Raw genomic sequence first — 20472 nt, forward strand, 5'->3', positions numbered from 1 at the left:
CTCCTAACTTAGGCTTCGTCACGAAACCGTTCCAGTCAATATGCTTTCTTGCCCTCCTGCCTGCACCTGCCCACAGTCACACGGCTGGCCAAGGCTCATGCCAGAACAGCTGCTTCCTGCAGGAGCTGGCAAAGGAGAGAAATATCTGAGCTCCCAGCCTGGGCTTTGCTTGGGCATGACAAGCCGGCTGAAATGAGCAATGGAAATCTTCAGTCAGGCCTGTATGCTTGCCTTTACTGAGTCAGGATTCTGAAAACTGCCATGAGGGGAAGGGACAGAGAGAGTCACACCAGTGAACCAATCAAATCCTCAACACAGAGATGGCACAGGATTAAGGCCATTTTAAGGACACGCTGCACCTCTAAGTCTCAAAAACGGGCACTGGGCAGTTGATTTCCGTCTACCTCCTGGGCACTTCAGTTTTTGAGGTCTCCTCCCTCTGCAATTTCAAGGAGATCAGACACAAAAACAACTGTCTTGGACCTATCTATTCCACAGCAAACCGGCTGGGTCAGGAAGGGCAGGATGCTGAGAGCTTTCATGTACACTGCATTTGATTTAGAAATAGAACTCAGAAGTAAAGTCCTTGTACACAAGAGTTCTGCCTAAGAGGAATAGTGCTTGGGAGCGGATTCCTGGACCACAGACTGATCACCAAACCCAGAATGGGGAGGCCGGGGTCTGGGGGCCTCTAAATTCTTCTTAGACCAGACCTGGAGCTTGGGTTTCTAAAGGCTTAAGACACTACAGCCAGCAGCTGTAGCCACAAACCAAAGCCCAGTCCACTGGAAAGGAACCTGAGTCCTCCATTTCATCTGCTTGGATGTTGATAAAACCACCTCATTTTCCATATGAATGACAATGACATCTGATGGCCAGGGAGAGGTAGCAATCCCAGTCAATGGTGAAACTCTCCTTAGAATACCATGTTCCAATCTGGAATCCACATTTAAAGAAGGATGTGGAAAAGCTTAGAGAAGATCAAGAGATGATTAAAGGGGTGGGAAATGAGAACTTTGAAGATCAGGTTAAGGCATTATTTAGTTCAGAAGAAAGAAAGCTAGGGAGTGACTTAATAACCATCTTTGCATACACTAAGGATTGCTAGAAGGGAAAGGTTGGGCAGCTGTTTTCTATTTGCACAGATGAAGAAATGCACTCATACTGCATTAGGAGATATGGGCCAGACATAAGAAGTACTTCCCAAACTTAAGTTCATTATGCATAATAAGGGGTTTCAAATTTCTTAACAGGGAACTCTATGTTTTGAAAAATTCAAGAATTTTTTTAGACACCACTCAGACTTGAATATGGCAGCGGTTCACTAGGTGCCTTATCTTTCCAAATCTACATTTCGCTGGTGTTCCTGAACAACCTTATCAACGGATGCACTCAAGCAAAGGATACAACATCTTAAAAATGAAAAAACCACTTGAGCTCAGGAATAACTGAATTCAGAAAGGTTAAATACTACCATTTACCTCTCATTTCTAAGCAATGACTATTTCAAAGTATGTGTCTGGAAAGCTTCTGACGTTAAAACAGAGTAAGTCACTCCATGACTGACTCACAATTTCAGTGATGGTGACAGATAATATTTATTCCCTTAGAAGGTTGTCATGTCTACTGGACTTATATTTGCCACATCAATAACGAACTTCATTTGACACAGGGACATACTGCTTATACACTGTGCTCTCCCCCCAAAATGAGCTGCCAGTGAGGCATCTGACAAATGACCGAAAATTCCAAATAGGATTTTGAGGAGCAAAGCACACACAATTTTTGACTGTCTGAGCCACTGACGTACTCAGTTTCAAGCTGAGTCCAGAACACCCGTAATGGTATGTTCAACCAGAGTCTGAGACCAGGGCATCAGAAGGCATGGAAATCACTGCAGTAGTAATAGTAATTCCAGATGTTTGCATAACGTTCCAAAATCTCAAAAGTACTTTTTCAACCTTAGTACTAATTCATATGTATACTGATTAAAGAAGGTATAATCTGTCTTGGGGTTTCAGCAGACTAAAATCAAAGTAAGACTAAATGGCGTGTCCTGGGCCACATTACTGTGTAACAGTTTAGGAAATTCTTTCATATTGTTTAAGTACAGGAAAGAAAAGAAAAAAATAAAAAGAGAAGGAAACCTAGTAAACTTCTACTTTTTGAGGCCTTATTGTTTATGATTCCCATTCACTCTCAGAATAAAACCTGTCTGCACCTTGGCCTCCAGGTACTCCTGCAGGCTCCTTCTGCCTTCAGCTCCAGCCCCTCTGCTGGGTGGTGGGCTGCGGGGTGGGGACTGGCCTCGCCTCCGCCTGCGTACCCTTCCCCATCTCTATAGTCACTCCATCGGCCCCTCCTCAGAGAGGGTGTTTCTGGCTTGACCACCTTCCTGGTAACGTTCCACCTCCTTACACCTTTCTGTATTATCTTCCTGACTCCTATTACTACTTATTATTTGCTTTTTGTCTTTCTTCCCACTCAGGGCACAAGTTTTTCTCTGTTTTGTTCACTAAAATGTGCCTGGCATACAGCAAGCACTCAGTATTTAACAAGCGCGTGAATGCCTTCAGGTGCCTTACACTATCCCATGGTCCACCTTAGAGGGAAGCCTTCTCAGTTTCCTCTTCTGGATAAAGAAATGGAGGCACAGAGGGATCAACTCATGTTCCTATGGTTTTTCAGTAGGGGAGTGGCAAAGCCCGGACCTGAACCCAGGAATGAGGGGACCAAAGCCCTGACTCCTTCTTTCTGCTTCCACTGTGTAGCTAGCACAGGCTTGGAAAAACACGCACGTGATAGCCCTCAGGGAGCAGCTGGACGACCCAGCTCACGAGAACATCTCCTTCCGACAAGAGTAAAATTTAGAAATGAATAACAGAAAGGTTTCAAAAATTAATTTGCATTTTACTATCTTCTTAGGCTGCAAGTCTTTTCACTCTCCCCCAATTACTTACTTCCAGAATTAATGAAAAGAGAAATTTCCAAAGCCAACTGAAATACCTACTCATTCATTTGACAGATATTTATTAGGCCCCCACCACATTACCAACACATATGAGAACCACGTGGTCTCTGCCACCCACTCAGCAGCTAGAGGAAGCAAAGCCAATATACCTAGAATGAGCCTGGTGCAATTCAACAGCCCTAGGACCTGAGCTCAAGAGTGCACAGAGGACTCAGACACTGCTCCCAGAACGCAGCTAAGCTTCAACCCTCCAGCCAGGTCTTGGAGGGGGAGGGAGTCTGAGCAGGCAGACAGATGGGAAGAGTGAGGAGAAGCAGGCAGAGGCCCGGGGAGTGAGGGGACAGGTAGTGGAGTGAGGGGATAGTAGTGGATGCATGCTGGCCCGAGAGGCAGGGAGGGACCTCACGTGGCTCCTGTCCCAGGAGCACTGGCAATCTGCTGGAGGAAGCCAATTAGGGAGTGACACAGTCAGACCTGCATCTCAGAAAGATCTTTATAAAGAGGGTGGCTGGTGGTGGAGACACAGGATAACACAGAGGAGAAATGCTGAGAGCCTAAACTAAAGCCATGGTCGTGGTACTGGGGGATCGAGATGAAGAAATTCTCCCACATGGAAACTCTGCATCGCGTGTGAGTTGCCCAAACCCTGCATCTGCAGGTGAGTGGAGGGATGGACACGATGTCTCTGAAGGCTCTCCTAGGTAGCAGCGCCTCTTTCAAAAACTTCAAGTGGTTCTCCTCCAAATGCAGCTCTGACACTTTTCAAAAACGACTACTTCATGGCTCTGTTCCCTGTACCTGCAGGGTTTACCCTCCTAGAGATTTTACTTTTCATTAAAAACAACTTTTCTTTCCATTAAAATAATGCATATTCACTGAAGAAATATTAGGAGACAGATACACGTGCAAAGAATCTGAATAGTACTTGCCAATTGCAGTTTTACACCCAAAGATATTCATTGACTTTAACAAGATATGTGTGATGTCTGTTTTTTAAAAAACATGGGTTCAAGAACAATATATACAAATGCATTCATCTTACACACACACACACACACACACACACACACACAGACAGAACTAAGGGCAAACCTATTCAAGTTTTTGTCAACTAGGGAGGCTCTAGATATGTTAGGTGAACAGCAGTGATGAAGATATCACCCGGCTCACATACTCTGCCACTCAAAATAGAAAACGGCCATTTGGCTAGGAACCAAAAAAAACCAAACCCAGTGCCGTCGAGTTGATTCCAATTCATAGCGACCCTACAGGACAGAGTAGAACTGCCCCCACAGAGTTTTTAAGGGGCGCCTGGCAGGTTTGAACTGCCCACCCTTTGGTTAGCAGCCGTAGCACTTAACCGCTACACCACCAGGGTTTTTAGCTAGGAAAGCCATCAGAAACTTAAGTAGAAATGCATCTAGAGACAGAATGAGTCAGTTCTGATGAATGCTTCCGCGTCTCGGGAATGGAAATAAACACAGCACGTCTGTCCTCAGACAGCTTGGTTTGCACCACAGTGAAGTGTTTTTGCTCCAAGTGTGATGTTGTCAGCACAGGAAGATTTCTGTTAGCAGAAAACAGCTGCTGCTGGAATTAGTGTCCAGAAGTGAAATGACTTCCCCCATCATTCTCCTGAATTGCTCTGCTTCACACACAAGTAATGAACATCGTTAATTACTTGGGAAATAACCTGACCTAGCCAGGTCAAGGCTGCTGTGTGTAAAGAGGCAAAACCAAAAATAACAAAACTCTCCTCACTTCCTACGCTGGTGTTTGGCAACAGCTGCTCAGACCACTGTGGTCATGTTAAAGTGTTCGCTCCACAAATATTTATTTAGACACCTACTATGCCCTAGAGGGACAGATGTACTTGGCATGCAACCAATAACCACAAACGAACCCTGGCAGTGTGTCAGGTACATGCTGAACACCTACCACCACGCAGAAGTCTTAGCTCCAAAATTTCAGCACCTTTTAAAACTACTGGCTCTTGGAAGGTATTCTGGTTTATCTGGGGCAAGCTAACAGTTTACATTGTCAGCTCTCATTCATTCAACAAGTATTTATCGGACACCTAAACTGCTAGGTTCTTTAAACAATTCTAATATTTAATTCTTGCAACAACCCTATGAGCTAGGTACTATTATTGTACCCATTTTACAGATGAGGAAAACAAGGGCCAAGAAGGTGAAGTAAATGGACCAATGTTTTATGGAAAGTGTACGGCAAAGCTGAGGTCTGAACAAAGCTCTTCCCAGAGCTTTCCCATCTGTCACGCCATCTCCCCGTCCAGGCAAGGCCTCGGAAAATGTGCAGTCAGTAAAAATAGCTTTCTTGTTTTTGGCCTCTAAATGGCTCATTCCCCCATTTTCCCTCCCAGATCACTTAACATTCCTGCTGAGAAACCCTGTTCTTGACATGTTCCATGTTCCCAAATTACTACTCTCGTGGAAACTTCACCATCCTCTAATGATCCTCAGGCAGCTTGGGGGAGAAGTAGCTGGTTATCCAACTGAAGTAATTCACTCTAAAGTGTGGATGACTGTGAATTTCCTTAACCCTCTCAACCGTTTTCACCATGGCACTGAGTTCCAGTTGGTAGAATGTGTGCACCTATAACAAAGATATATTTGACAATGGAGGTTTCTAAGAAAATCTCTTTTATTGCAGTAAGAAACTAGTTACTCTACTTCTGAGAGTAAGTCCCACTCTCGCCTCAACATTAAACAATGCTGTAGCGTGGCCAGAAAGCACTGAGCTCCGGCTAAGAAGTGAGGCTGATGGTACTGCACCTGATGAAGGTGCTAGACAGTCACCCTTTCAGGCATTTCCACAAACATTCGTTGAGTGCCTACTCTTTGCCAGTGTGTAGACTTTGGGCGAGTCCAGGAAGAACTTTGAAACTCAGATTTCCCACTTAACTGTAGTAATAAACACTTCAGTCCACTGTCTTGGTACCCTAACCAGAGTTCACACACCAAAAACCCTGACTTAGGATAACTGTATAAAATGCATTAATTTGATGATTAAATACCAGAGCTATGGAGTTTTCTGTTTTTTTTTTTAAGTATCCTTCATTACCTTTTATCAACAAAAGGGGCAGTGCGTGGCTGAGGAAAATAATTTGTAACAGATTTCTATTATCCTCAACAAATGGCAGCCATTAAAATGATGAAATCAACATCATTTGTCAAATACATAGCCTTTCCTTGTGCTGGAAACCCTGGTGGTGTAGTGGTTAAGTGCTACGGCTGCTAATCAACGGTCACCAGTTTGAATCCGCCAGGCACTCCTTGGAAATTCTATGGGGCAGTTCTACTCTGTCCTATAGGGTCGCTATGAGTCGGCATCGACTCGACGGCACTGGATTTGGTTTTTGGTTTTTTGGTCGGAGAGTTACCCATTAAGTCACTAAGGTTCAAACAGAACATATGATCCCGTCTAACATCCGGGTCATAAGAGTAAACTGAACAAGGCATGGGCCAGAGACACTTTGAGGGGGTGAAGTGACCAGAAAGCCTTGGGGCCAAAACCCTGACAAATGTGAAGACACAGAGCAGACAAGTGGGTGAGTGTTCAGGCAGACAGAAAGGAAGCAGAGAGGTGGTTAAGGACACTGTAACTAGGTTCACCTATGACCCCATTTTCCTATCTGGATATTTAGGATTATCAAGCCCAGCCTTGGAAGAAGCTTAAACCTGCCCACCCCTCTGATTTTACTGCCTCATCTAGTAAATGGATCTTTATCTAGAACAAAGATGAGTATGAGACTTCTAACTGGCCAAATTCTGACTGAGGTCGACAAGCCAGTTCACAAACTTTACAAAGGTTCCTGCAATTGGCTGAGATTTACACACCCCCACTCCCATAGTCTCCTCCTTCTTGTCCCTCTCCATTATAACACTGGCACACATTAGGGGAGGGGGCCTTCAATGGCCCTCCACCCTGTCTGAACATGAGAAGCACCTGGGAAGCTTTCACAAACTACTGATGCTTGGACTTCACCTCCAAACCAGTTAAAATCTCTGGGGATGGGACCAGATGGTTCTAATGTGCTATCAAGGTTGAGAATCATGGGATTAAGTGAGCCAACTGCAGCCTCTTCTAACCACTTGTGATGGCTCACTCAGATGCGCGTAATAAAGATTTTCATCTGAAACGAACGTTACAGTGACACCATTGATACGTAATGTTGGGATTTAGAGAAAAAAGGGGAAGACGTTTCATCAGGACCCAAATATAGTAAAAATCCCTGCAGAATGTATCATTTGGGAGAATAAATTCTAAGATGTAGCCAGGCAGATTCTACACCTGTTATAGAACTTGAACTCAAAAAGCCTTCTAACATCAACTTCTTCAGTTCTGTGTTTGCAATGTGGCAGAAGCCTATAAAGATACTGTGACGTAGGTGGCCTCCTTAGTTTTGGAGAAGTGCTGCTTATGTTATATATCCAAATAACATCTGTACTTGAACAATCGTATTTCTCCTGCCTGTGAACATGACTGTCAAGATTCAATACCAGCGTCTTTGGACATGAGGCTGCATTCTGAGCTTGATTTAGGAAAGGCAACTCTGGTCTTTTGTTTTTTAAAGGTTCCATGTCACAAAGGGCAGCAAGGTGAGGAGCTGGCAAAAGTGAATAAATCAGAGAAGTACTATTCAAATGGGGAGGGAGAAATTCAACTAGAGAATTGAAACATTGGCTCAGGATGTTGTTGCAAAAGTTTTTTCTGGTTCTTGCTCAATTGGAACCTTTGTGACACCAACTGTAAGTATTTTTTAAGCTATTACGTGACTTTTGTCTTTTTTAATCCACAATATATAGATACTAATATCTCTCCAAGCAGTGTCTTATGTTAAGTGTCCAAACAGTTATTCAAAAAGGGTACGAAAAACCGTACCATTTCTACCATATTGGCTTCTCTTAGAGCTCCTTGGACACTCCTTCCAGGTTCAGGACTCTGGACTCTACTCTTCCTCTACTGGAAATGTATGCCTCCTTGCTTTACTGTTACGTGCTCAGAAAAGCCTCCCCTGACCACGCTGAAGGAGGTGCCCCATTTATTTTCTCTCACAGCATCCTGCTCATTTCTTTTATAGCACTTATCCTGTGTTTACTCCAAGCTCCTGGTGGGCAAGAGTCAAGAACCACCCCTGCACATCTGCAGCAGCCAGCCCAATGCCTGCTTTAGAAAGGAATCAATAAGAACAATGAAATGAGCAAATTATCCCCATTTGACATTTGAGAAACTGAGGCTCCAAAGACTTAATTTACCCAAAGTCCTACAGCTGAGTTGGGAGTTTGAGCCTGGGTCTAAGAGGCTCTACATCTTGCCTTTTTACAATTAACACTGCTTCTTTCTAATCTCTTTGAGGACAAATATGTGAAACTGGGGAGTCCAGAACAGCCCCAGAATGCCATAAAGGCTGAATCACAGAAATAAGGTTATTACATACATGGCAGGTAAGGAAGAATCCATTGTGCAGGTCTGTGCTTCCCAAGTGTACTTTTAGTGCAGTGTTTAAAACCCTTGAAGCTGAATGCTATCTTCAGGGCTCTGGATTGGACTCAAAACAATAGTCCCTAGGGTCCAAAGAGCCCAACAACAGGGAGACGTGAAATTCTTGCTTTAGTGAAATACCATGGAAGGTGACAGAACGGCTGTACACCTCCAGCAGGCAGAAATTAAGTTTCTAAGAACAGACAGGTACCCAAAACACGCCTGGCTGAGTACCTTCAGGCGTAAAGGAACTAGCAATGCAAAAGGATTCCAACAAGCCCCAGCTCAAAATGGACGCAGCAATACATCAGGGGAGAATAGTAATAACAGCTGGCATTTATGAGCACTAATTATGCCCCACATCCTGCTCTAATTACTTAAAATCAATAAACCCTTTTAATCATCATAACCACCTGTGAGTTAGGACTATGAATAGCCTCGTTTTACTTAGATGGAGAAATAGCCACCAGGGATTTGGTGTCAGAGCTGGAATTCAAACCAGGACTTCCAACCAGTTCATTTGGATTTGAACCCCTGCTGGGAAGTTACATTTCTAACAAGTTCTTAGGCAATGCTAATATAATACTGCTAGTTACGGACCAATTCTGAGAACCACGGTAGCTCTCAAAATTTATTATACATAAGAGTCACCTGGGGATCTTGTTAAACTGTAGATTCTGATTCAGTATGTCTGGGGTGGAAAGGCAAATTCTCAGGAGGGGGATGAAATGGAACAAACTGGTTCAAAGCCCTGATACAAACGCAGACAGACTGGCTCCAGGGGTCAGCTCACTGAGATGAGAACAATAGCCAAGACAGTAACAACCCTTACGGGACACTCATTGTGGTCTAGGCTCTAACCGAACCAAACTCGACTGCCGTGGAGTTGGTTCCAACTCATAGCGATCCTACAGGACAGAGCAGAACTGCCCCATGGGGTTTCCAAGGCTGTAACCTTTATGGAAGCAGATTGCCACATCCTTCTCCCGAGGATTATGGCTGTTGGGTTCAGGCCACCGACCTTTTGGTTAGCAGCGAAGGGCTTAACTATTGTACCACCAGGGCTCCTTTTCCTGACTCTAAAACGCATTAAATGTACTATCTCATGTACATGTCATGAGAGAGAGACAGACAGACTTAGGATGTAGTAGGAAGAGCATTTGAAAACTGGCCCCCACTGTCTACAACCTGCGTGACCCCAAGCAGGTGATTTAATTTCTCCGATTCTTAGTTTCTTTATCTATAAAATGCTGTTTCATTCAAGAAATATTCACTGAGCAATAACTATGTGTTAAGCAATGTGCTATGTATTGGAATTCAAAGATGAGTAAGACATTATCTCTACCTCCTAGAATTTCCAGCTTGGTGAAAAATATAGTGACATCTATCTTGTAGGGCTATCTTAAAGATTAAATGCAGAGTACGCTGTAAGGGCTCAATAAAAGGTAGTTCCCTTCTTTAACCCATTACTTAAACCATATGTGACACTGAGGTTACTGAATTTAGAAAGTAAGCGTTTTTAAAACACGTAGCTTCTTATACTTTTGAAATTAGTTTTTCAGGAGAACAACAACGAAGTAATATTCCATCTATAATCATTGTTTTCTCTTTTATAATTTATTATATAAGTAATGCTTATAATAAAAAAGGGAAAACAGTTCAAAGTGTAGAAATCTATTCACAATGGTGTAGTGGTTTGATATAAACTTTAGGCTTAAGTTTTGAGGCAGACTGAAATGTCTGCCACAGGGTCATTAGAATTATACTTAGAAATTAAAGTACCTTACACTGTACTTCAATACACTAAATGGTCCATAAGTGGAAGCCATTATTATTAATACTATTTTAATAGCAAGTTCAGAGAGTCCACGGAGTTGATAGTATACTGCTGCATTACACCTTGTATAGTGTTGCATTACCTTGAATAGTCAATTTAAAGCATTGTCTTTGAACAGATACTTGAAACACAATGAACTTTCAGATTAAATCTTCTAAGGATGGGCAGCAAATTCTGTAGGTGTACAAAGAAGAATATTTTCTCTAGAACAGTAAATTGGGGAGATAAAGGCTGTCTAGGGGAGATCTTCACCCATGGTCAAGTCAACAAACCAGGTCTCCTTAATCTAAATGCCCGCACAGCTCTCTCTGGAACCGCTTTGTAAAAGCAACCTAACAGTGACATCCATTGGGGCCCTTCAAGCCGAGGAATTCTCATGTGTCAAGAAGCTCCAAACAAAGGCCTCCAGTGTTCTAATAACAAAGGCTCTTTCCCGTCACCTTTTCAGAGATCACTGAATCCCATGTTTTCCCAGGAAAAGGCTGACCTTGATTTTCAACCTAATTCTAAGTAATCGATGTCATTTACAAAGTAAGGAAATGCCATCTAAAACCAGGGCTTGGAAATGGTTCATTTTGGTTCGACCCCCTGCTGAGAATTTGCAGGTCCATCCTGGGTATACTGAATCAGAATCTACAGTTGATTCTCATGTATATATAGGAATTTTAACAAGACCCCCAGGTGATTCGTATGTCTACATAAGAATCTTGTGTATCTTGTTAAGATGTAGATTCAGTACATCTGGGCAGGAAATGCAAATTCTTAGTAGGCAGTCGAACTGGAACGAACTAGTTCAAAGCCCTGGCCAAAACTGGCTACAGAGACTTTTCAGCAGGAGCAGGGATGTGATTACAAGCGATGTAATTTGCAGCAAAAAAGTCTGACTTTAGGTTTATGCTGACAACAACACTTCCAATAAAAAATGCAAAACAGAGTAACACAACTCATGGGGAGGAATGTTCTTTCCCCCAGGCTCCCCCAGGGCAGGAGAGGTGAGTCTACAAGTTGTGATGTCTGTAGCAGGAGAGGGCTGCCTGTCAATAGGTTTCAGTATCCCTATTACTGTTATCCAAAGAGGTAACAGTAACAGCAAGAAAGACTATTAACTGAGTGCCCACACAGCAGGAGTGATAACACACAGCATGTTATCTCAGTTAATCCTCATGGCAGCTTTCGGGAGTTAAGTATCTTCTCAAGGTCATATAGTAAATGGCAAAGATGGGATTCAGAATCAAATCTGACAGATGCCAAAGACCATTCTCTTAGCCATTGAACAATGAGGCCAATGTGATAATCTGTTGGTAATCAGAACCTGAAGAATGCATGTAAACAGTTGGCTTGTTCATAATTAACGTGTTTTGGCAGGAAAAAAAAGGAAGGATGACAGAGAGCCTTTTTTAAGCAAATGGCCAAGGTCATATAACTAATAAGCGATGCCACTGGTACTTGAACCCAGGTCTGTCTGGTTCATTCCATCAACTATGCAATCTCTCATCACCGTGTGCTGCTTTCTGCAGCAGACACTCAAGGAAAGGAAGGAAACGGACCACAGACCATGATGGGACTTCTCAAAATGCCTAGTGAAGACTATCCTAGCCAAACCAATCCAAAGGAAGAATTCTCCAGCAGAAGGTAAAGACAGTCAGGGTGCACAGGGCAAATCTCTGACCAAAAACTTATGACCTATATAAAGATGACTCTTTTTTTTTTTTATATAAAAACTCTATGTGAAGAGTTTCTGTTCTAGTACATTTAACGAGGAGAATACTCCCTCAGGACTGGAGAAGCGGCAGTAACATTTCCCTCAGGGTTGTTCTGTCTTTTTTGTCTCCGCTCACTGACTAATTAGCGTGGTCACACTATTTACAATCAAACCAGCAGATAGTATCAGACATCCTCAGAGCCTGAGTTCTGCTGAGGAACGCTGATTGAAGATCAGAAGAGCAGTTTATAAGGATTCCGGCAACGGAGTCAGTAAGCCCAGATGCACGCAAAGGAAAAAGCACCTCCGTTTATTCTGGAAGACGAGCAGGTCTGCATATTCAGATGGACTGATGACTAGCCTAGACCTGGCAGAGTAGAACCTAAATAAAAGCTTCCTGAACAAATGAACAATTGCTAGACAGCTTCAATGATAATTATTAACCGATCTAAGTCTGCCAGCATGATTTCTGATGGTTGGTTAGTCACAACTAGCATGATGGTTAAAAATCTTGAGTGGAAGCTGAAGATCTCTGAGGAATCACGGGGCTGGGCGGAGGCGGGGGGGTGGGGCAGTGTTCTATACTGGGCAAGGATGGAGATGATCTAACTGCTCAAGTTCCACAGGGGGCAATAATCTTTAAGATGCAGGCAGTCATCTACAGTCGGGCACGGTCACAAGTGTGCACTGAGCACCTCCGGTGTGCCAAGGTCTATGTCAGGGCTGAAATAGGAGAGACAAACAGGACCTGAAATGTGTCCCGGGCAACTTGTAGCTAAAAGGATGATAGAGCTCTGTAGGGGGAGAGGCAAACAGAAGGGGCATGTGGACCATGTCAGACAGGCTCAAGTGTGAATTCTGATCTGCCACTTACTAGCCAAGTCATGGCTCTTCTTTGTGCCTCAGTTTCCTTACCCGTAAAATAAAGGTTATAATACCACAAGGGTGGGTGGGAGGATTAAGTGAAATAAATGTTACGATGTGTACAGCATGAAGAAGTACTTGATAAGTGGGAATTCCTTTCTTCAACAAAGGGAAATCCAAACTCGACTGTAACACTAGCAATGCAGTAAGTGCCCACCCCTCACTGCCATTGTCCTGCTGGCAATTAACTGCTTATCATAATTCAAGGTCACAATCGCCCCCCAAAACCAAACCAAACCAAACCCGCTGCCGTCGAGTTGATTCAGACTCATAGCAGCCCTAAAGAACAGAACAGAACAGAACAGAACTGCCCCATACGGTTTCCAAGGAGCGGCTGGTGGATCTGAACTGCCAACCTTTTGGTTAGCAGCCTGAGCTCTTCACCAGAATGCTAAAATTTAACAAGTTTTTTTTTTCCTCCAAGCTGGGATGACTGAGTTAAACCTCATGCACGTTGTTAAAGACTCTGGTTTACCCTGCCACTTCCGTGCCTGCTTGATACATTTTCCATTATAATCCAGGCACCTTTGAGAATTAAAAATAACTTTTTGCTTGTTTAAAAAGGGCAAAAAGTAATTACTTGTTTTTATCATACACTTTTTTGATTACCATCAAGATCAACTTTTCACATGTATTATTATTTCCTACATCACTTCCTCATGCAAAGCACATCTTCTGTCCTCTTTATAATTCAGAAAACTTTAGGCTTTTCACAACGATCAATGATATTTCCCAAAACGTAAGATTATAAAATCTAAGAATACCTGATTCAGTTTGAGAAAGCAAAAAAAAAAAAAAAAGGTTCTTGTGGGGCAACAGAAAGGTAAGATGCAGAACACTACGAATGGGGGGTGGGGATGGAACGGGGGTAGAAGAATATCCCAAACTATCTAACCCAAATCCATACAATAAATCTGGGAAAAATGTCCGTGCTGACTTTCCGGCTGGCTACATCACTGAGTTAGCTCTCTAGTCTCTGCAGACAGGAAGCATGAGCAGGGCACCGTGGTAAGTTACCGGGCACACTTACTGTGGCATGTGAAATGGTCAGCATTCCGTTCTTGACAGCACACTTCCTTCTCTGCCACACTTTCCGGAGCCTAAAGAACAAGGCAAACACAACCTGATGTAGTATCTGGGCCATCCCGGGGCATGCAGTTATACAGTGTTATGCATAGTAACAGAAATGGGAAGGAAAAATGGCTCTTTAGGCTAGGAGAGGCATCTCCGGCCTTGGGGTTTTCCTTTTCAAATTAGTCTTATAAGAAACCTGCCACAACAAGGACTTAAAACCAACTCTAAACACAGACAATGCTGTCTTCGTCTGTATGTAACTACTAGAAGCACAGTTTGCCCCAGAGCATGCTCCCGACAGGGAAGTAAGAATTTGACACTGACTGACCAAATGTAAAATTGAACACACTGTGCTCAAAATGCTGGTCTCCTCAGGAGGCAATTCAGAGCAACTACAGTTAAGCACCGGACTTAGGGACAACTTGGACTTAGGGACAACTCAGACTTGCCCTTTAATGTTACGTAAACTTGCCCTCATTCTGACAAGACTGAACCAACAACCCCTACTTACAACAAATTCATCACAATCACCTTTACTTGCTACACCTGCAGCTTTTAAAGCACTGAAAAAGCTTTGAGCCTTATCTTACACTAAACTAAAAAAAAACACCAAACCTGCTGCCCTTGTGTTGATTCCAACTCACAGCAACTTTGAAGGACAGAGTAGAACTGCCCCATAGGGTTTCCAAGGAGCGCCTGGTGGATTCGAACTGCCAACCTTTTACTTAGCAGGTGTAGCTCTTAACCACTATGCCACCAGGGTTTTCTCTTGCATTTAAAGTAAGCGTAAATAAGAACCCCTATGCACCCAGTCAGGCCTACCTACAAATTCTATTTAAAGACACACTTAGGAACTAATCTCGTTCGTAACCTGAGGACTGCCTGTAATTGACCAACTATCCTCAAACTACAGCTAAATCCCATACGTTCTTCTAAAGGTACCAACTAGGGAAATGTATTAGAGGTGGATGCTGTCAAATAACCACACCTGCATTTGGTTCATGTACTAACTCTCTGCAAGCGGCTTTGCATCCACCTTACCCTTGTCTTACCTGTCCACACAGGTGACGCACTGCCTGTACGTGAAGCCAAAACCAGGGTCATCTTTCTCCATCACCACATTAAAAAATATAAATGATCAAACTATTCAACCTGAGCGAAGGTTCCTTATTCAGTATACTGAGTAAAGTCTTTATTTGTTAGTTTTTCTTACACATGTGTCGTAAAGGAAAAAGCCAAAAGGTCCACATTCTCTTGCGCTGCTAATAAAGCCAAGAAAATTAACACAAAAGCATTAATATTCTGGTCAAAGAAGTCACTAATGTGGTACTTCCCGATCACCAGAGGAAGAGGACTAATACTAAGACATTTCCTTGCAGATGTGCCCAATCATTGTCAATACCTGGATAACCTTTATTCCCGTGACTTTTAGGGAATAGCTTCACTTGTGGTGAGCTTTCTGCGTCTGTCCTGAAAGCTTCTCAATGCACTAGTCTGCGTGGCTTCTGACTGGACACACCAAGGACTTTCGCCTTCTGGTGTTCACAGAGGGCACCACACAAGACCACCACGTCAGAGTCTCAGAATTCCAGAAGAGGTGCTTTCTCTTAGAAAGTGGCCTGGTATAATTAAGAGCACCAGCTTTGACGCTGGATTACCTGGGCTTCGATCCACTAGCTTTGTGACTTTGTGCGTGTTACCTGACCTCTCGCTGCCTCACTTTGCTAATCTCTATCATAAAGCTAATAATGCCCGCCTTCTGGGACTATATTCAGAAAACATATGCAAAACAATTGCTCCTTTGCCTCTCAATAAATACCTTGGGGCCATAAAGTTTTAACACTATTTTTAAAAATTAAAAAAAAAAAAAATTGTTTACAATGCCACCTCCACTATATTCATCTTTGAAAAAAAATTCTTTTTTTTTATTGTACTTTAGATGAAGGTTTAAAGAACAAACTAGCTTCTCATTAAACAGCACACATATTGTTTTATGACATTAGTTAACAACCCCATGACGTGTCAACACTCTCCCTTCTCGACCTTAGGTTCCCTATTACCAGCTTTAAAACTGTTTTCAGCTGTGTAACAATCCTTTAGGTAACAAGCAGTGCTGCAAAACTAGGGTTGGAAGTAACTAACGCAAATGACCCTGCAGAGAAACTCACATGGCAAACGAGTGTGTTTTCAAGTACGAGCAGCTCGCTTTTTCCTCTTCTACAGAAGGCAATCACAAGCAACTATGGGTTACCATTATTCATCCTTGCTGCCTGTGCAGTTAGAAGGAGGTTGGACCACCTGACTTCCAACCTCCTTTCAACTCTAAGATGCAATGGCTTTTCCCCTTATCTCCTCCAAACAGACTGCAAGCAAGGTGAGGGTGAGGACCATGTCTCATTCGCCTTTTTCCTTTCAGCTTCTAGTAGACTGTCCTAGATACTAGTGTGCTTAATAAATGTGTGTGCAATGAACGCGTGAAGGAAGAATAGACCAAGAGAATGGGGAACCAGGTGTGTGAGTTTATGCCAGTTTATGCCCTGTGTACCCGAAGGGTGATCATCAACAGCACCAGCACCTCCTCTGAATATCAAAGGGAAATAGGCCAGCATTAAGTCAGGAGACCCAGGATCAAGTTTGGGCTCTCAGACTGACTGGCTGTATGATTTTAGGCAGGTTACTTGGCCCCTTGGGATGAGCTGCCTTATCTGTGAAAGGGGTCAGACGAGGTGTGTGTGTGGTTCCTGTGGTGGATGGCACACGATCATCATCTCCTTGACCATTTTAGGGTTTGAACTAAACACCACCTTAGGAAAGACCTTGCTGACCTTCCTTGGACTCACAGATGTTCAATGTTTCACTTAGAAACAGGCGATTCTCATTTCCAGGAAACCACTATGGCTTCAGGCGAGGAGGGATGAAAAACATGACTGTTCTATACTTCAGCTGAAAAAGACTCCTGACAGTGCACTGCTGCCTGCAACAGAAGGGAGCAGCGACAGGTCACCATAGGGCCAAGGGGTGTCTGTACGACAGGTGACCAGGAGAAGGCTGGGGCCCTGGGCCTGGGCCTTTTTCCTGCATGATAAACTACAGAGTTAGTAATTCATGTGCACTCAGTACCATGCAGTTTGGGGCTGTAATTTGCTCACTGTGTTAGTTAAAAAGAGCCTAGTGTTAAGCTAGGACTTTGGCAGCTGGTGTTTCATTTCTTATTTCTAGCAGGACTAACTCAGTAAACTCAACACACCTTTACTGACACTGTACGATCAGCCAGGCACTGTGCCATGTGCTGGGATGCTTTTCTCTTTACAGTCTGTATCAGCAAATCCTGCTGGTCCTCCTGCATTCTCCAGAATCTGCCCACGTTTCACTACCTCTGCTACTGTCCCCTGGCCCTGCCTTCCATCTCTGGTCTGGGTTTCTGCAGCTGTCTCTTTTGCTGGTCTCCCTGCTTCTGCTCTAGCACCACATACAGTCACTCCTACCATGGAAGCCAGAGAGACCCTTTAAAACAAGTCACTGATTGTGTCATTCCTCTGATCAAAACTCTCCAGCTCTCCATCTCACTGAGAATAAGGCCACAGTCCTTACAGTGGCCTCCAAAGCCCTCCTGACTTCTATTCCTGCCCCTCTGACCGCATCTCCTATGACCCCCTAGCACACTCACTCTACTGCAGCTATGCTGAACTCTTCGGGACTGATCACAGTGTTAAGCATGCTCCTGGCCACTCTCTATGCCCCCAGGTGACCACACAGACCATTCCTTCACTTCCTTCAGCCTTTGCTCAAACGTCACCTCAGTGCTATCTTCTCTGACCATGTTGTATGCTAGCAAGAACCACCTCCTACCTCCCACGCTCCCTGGATCCCTTGCCTTGCTTTGTCTTCCTCCATAGCACTCATTGCTATCTGACCTGTGGTATAATTACTTACTTATTGCCTGTACCCCCATTAGAATGTGAGCTCTATAAGAGTAAGGACTTTCTTTTGTTTGATGCTGTATGTCCAGCGCCTGACATATACTGTATTTTTACGCAAATAACACACGTTATTTGCTAACTGCATCCTCCCCCTGCGAGGTATTTTCATAAGCACGTTATGCCACTTTTAAAAAAAATTCTGCTGTAAAAAAAATTAGCATAGCATGCTTACAAAAATACCTTCGGGGGAGGTACAGCTACAAACAAACACTGAAGGTGTGCATTATTTGCATAAAAACATGATAGTAGGACTCTCAAAAGGTATCTGTTGAATGCATGAATAAAATGATGTGTAAAACTGACAAAAATCCCAGAAATATTTTCAATTTTAGCAAATTAAAACAAAACAACAAAACTATGAGGCTTAGGTAAAGCCGAAGAGCACATATCCACAAGCAATCAAAAGCCAGGCTGCTTTTTTTTTTTTAAAAAAGATGCCAATTAGTAAAGTGAGTACTCATGGTTGTCTCAGAAGCAGCACTTTTTTTATGGGCGTTTCGGCAGAATGTGTAAAAGGAGACCAAGGATAAAGGTTGTTATAAACTTATTATGAAGGAGAATCATTCGTTCAAGCAGCAGAAAGAAGGCCAGTGTGGTTCAACCAGGGGAGAAAGTGGCACAAGATGAGCCTGGAGAGAAAGGCGAGACCCCCATATGTGATGCGGAGCAACTGGGGCGTTTTAAGCAGGGGAATGACATGGTGTGCCTTGTATTTTCTGAAGGACCACTGTGACTGCCATGTGAAGATGAATGGGAGATAGGGAAGCACAAGAGAAGAGAGACCAGCTAGCAGGCTGCAAAAACAGTCCAGGAGAGGGTGGTGGCTCACAACTGGGCGGGGGCAGCAGAGAGGGCAAGAAATGTATTATTTTCAGAGTTAGAAATGGAAAGCTTGTTGCTAGCTCGGCTGTAACAAGAGGAAAGAGAGGAGTCATGGATGACTCCCAAGGTTGAGGTCTGAGCAGCCAGGGAGGCATTCCAGGTGGAGGAAACTCCTGGAACAAAAGTGAGTATGAGGCCAGCACGCCACCTGCTTGCTTCTTGTTCTACTCGGTACCTGCCTTCCTAAAATGCATGTTACATGTCATGGGTGCTCTGTAGGGGCCACAGAATAATCACTGCTTTTTCTACAGGCAGCAGGTGAAATCTCTGACGTGCTTGAAGACCAGTGTGCTAAAGATCTGAAGCTAGCACAGTGGAAAGCTTTTAAGCGTATTTTCCTATTTGAGAGGCTGAAAAAGTTCCTAGGGTCACAGCACCCAGGAAGTGTGCTAATGGCCCACAGGGGCGCTGGGGCTGGTGCACATACCCATCGCTTTTCTTCAGCAGGTATCCCTTCTTCTCACTGCCGTACTCCTTATTGCCCTGGAGCTGATGCATGCTGTATCCTCCTTGCCGGCTCTGCGAATCCTAGAAAAGAAACCACAGAATCAACAAAAACAGGAGGCAGCTCTCAAGTCCCGGATGCTATTCTGCCACTGAGCCTCTGCCCACTGGGCCGGGCCTAAGAGAATCACAGAGCTTTAAGAGCTGACAGGGTCCTTGCCTTTATTTCACAGAGAAGGAAACAAGGCAGGTAAACAATTGCCAAAGGCATAAAACAAGGCAGAGGCAGAGCTGGGACCCAGGCCTCCTGATTTCTAGACCAGGGAGCTTGCTCTTCGTGTCTGAGCTCAAGCACACTGCAGTGGTCGACAATTATATGACTCAAATCAGTTTATATTAACAGAGGCAAACCCGGAAAGGACTGGGTAAGATTTAAGTGGACCACAAAGCAAAGTTCATGCAACCTGAATGTGTGCTTCCTTTAGGCTACACCTTTTCTCCCTTTAAGCACTCTGCCAAAACACCCACAATAAAAAAGGCTGCTTCCAAGAGGGGTGTAAAGAATTATTATAAAGTTCTTGTTAATTTAAAAAGATGATTCTGTGGTAGTGAGAAGTGATGATGTGATGAAAAGGGTGACGAGGGTCAAACCAACAACACAGATGCAAACAAGCTGGACTGAAGACAAGCATCCCACTGACTGAACCACATTCCTGAAGACTGCATGACGAGAGCGAGCCATGGCACGATGAAAACTAAGAAATGAACAACACTGAATTGCAGGATGAGAACACAGGTCTTCAGGCAGGTAAGGAAGAAAATACATTCTCGCAACAAGGACTGACTTACTCTCCTAGACTTCGATCGCGAAGGGCAAAAGAGAAAAAGGCAGAACATTTGAAAATATAGTTAATTGCACTGAAAAGTCTTACCACCAATAATGTAAGCATTTTTATACAATGCACATAGAGAACATCATTGTAAAGATGATTAAAACCAGACAACACACACAACACACACACGCGCACGCACACTCTGCCTTTGGAATCCTGATAAACTTGGGCTGATGTAACAATAAAATATCTTTATATTTATCAGCTTTATTTCAGGTCATGTTGAGTGAGAGCAGAAAAACAGCTGAATGGAAGAAGAC

At 43.6% G+C, this 20472-nt stretch overlaps 1 protein-coding gene across 8 annotated transcripts in view; it reads right to left on the minus strand.

Moving 5' to 3' along the window:
• ASAP1 (ArfGAP with SH3 domain, ankyrin repeat and PH domain 1) overlaps positions 1–20472 on the minus strand; it is a 360432-nt gene that overhangs the window by 59952 nt on the left and 280008 nt on the right. For all 8 annotated transcript variants that reach the window (XM_064268087.1, XM_064268086.1, XM_064268091.1 and 5 more), the window contains 2 exons: positions 19303–19403; positions 13970–14039 (listed from right to left, as the gene is read on the minus strand). In XM_064268087.1, the coding sequence (XP_064124157.1) occupies positions 13970–14039; positions 19303–19403 (171 nt within the window). The remainder of the gene's footprint in view (positions 1–13969; positions 14040–19302; positions 19404–20472) is intronic.

This window comes from Loxodonta africana, chromosome 14 (assembly GCF_030014295.1).
Source record: "Loxodonta africana isolate mLoxAfr1 chromosome 14, mLoxAfr1.hap2, whole genome shotgun sequence".
NCBI classification, from domain to species: domain Eukaryota; kingdom Metazoa; phylum Chordata; class Mammalia; order Proboscidea; family Elephantidae; genus Loxodonta; species Loxodonta africana.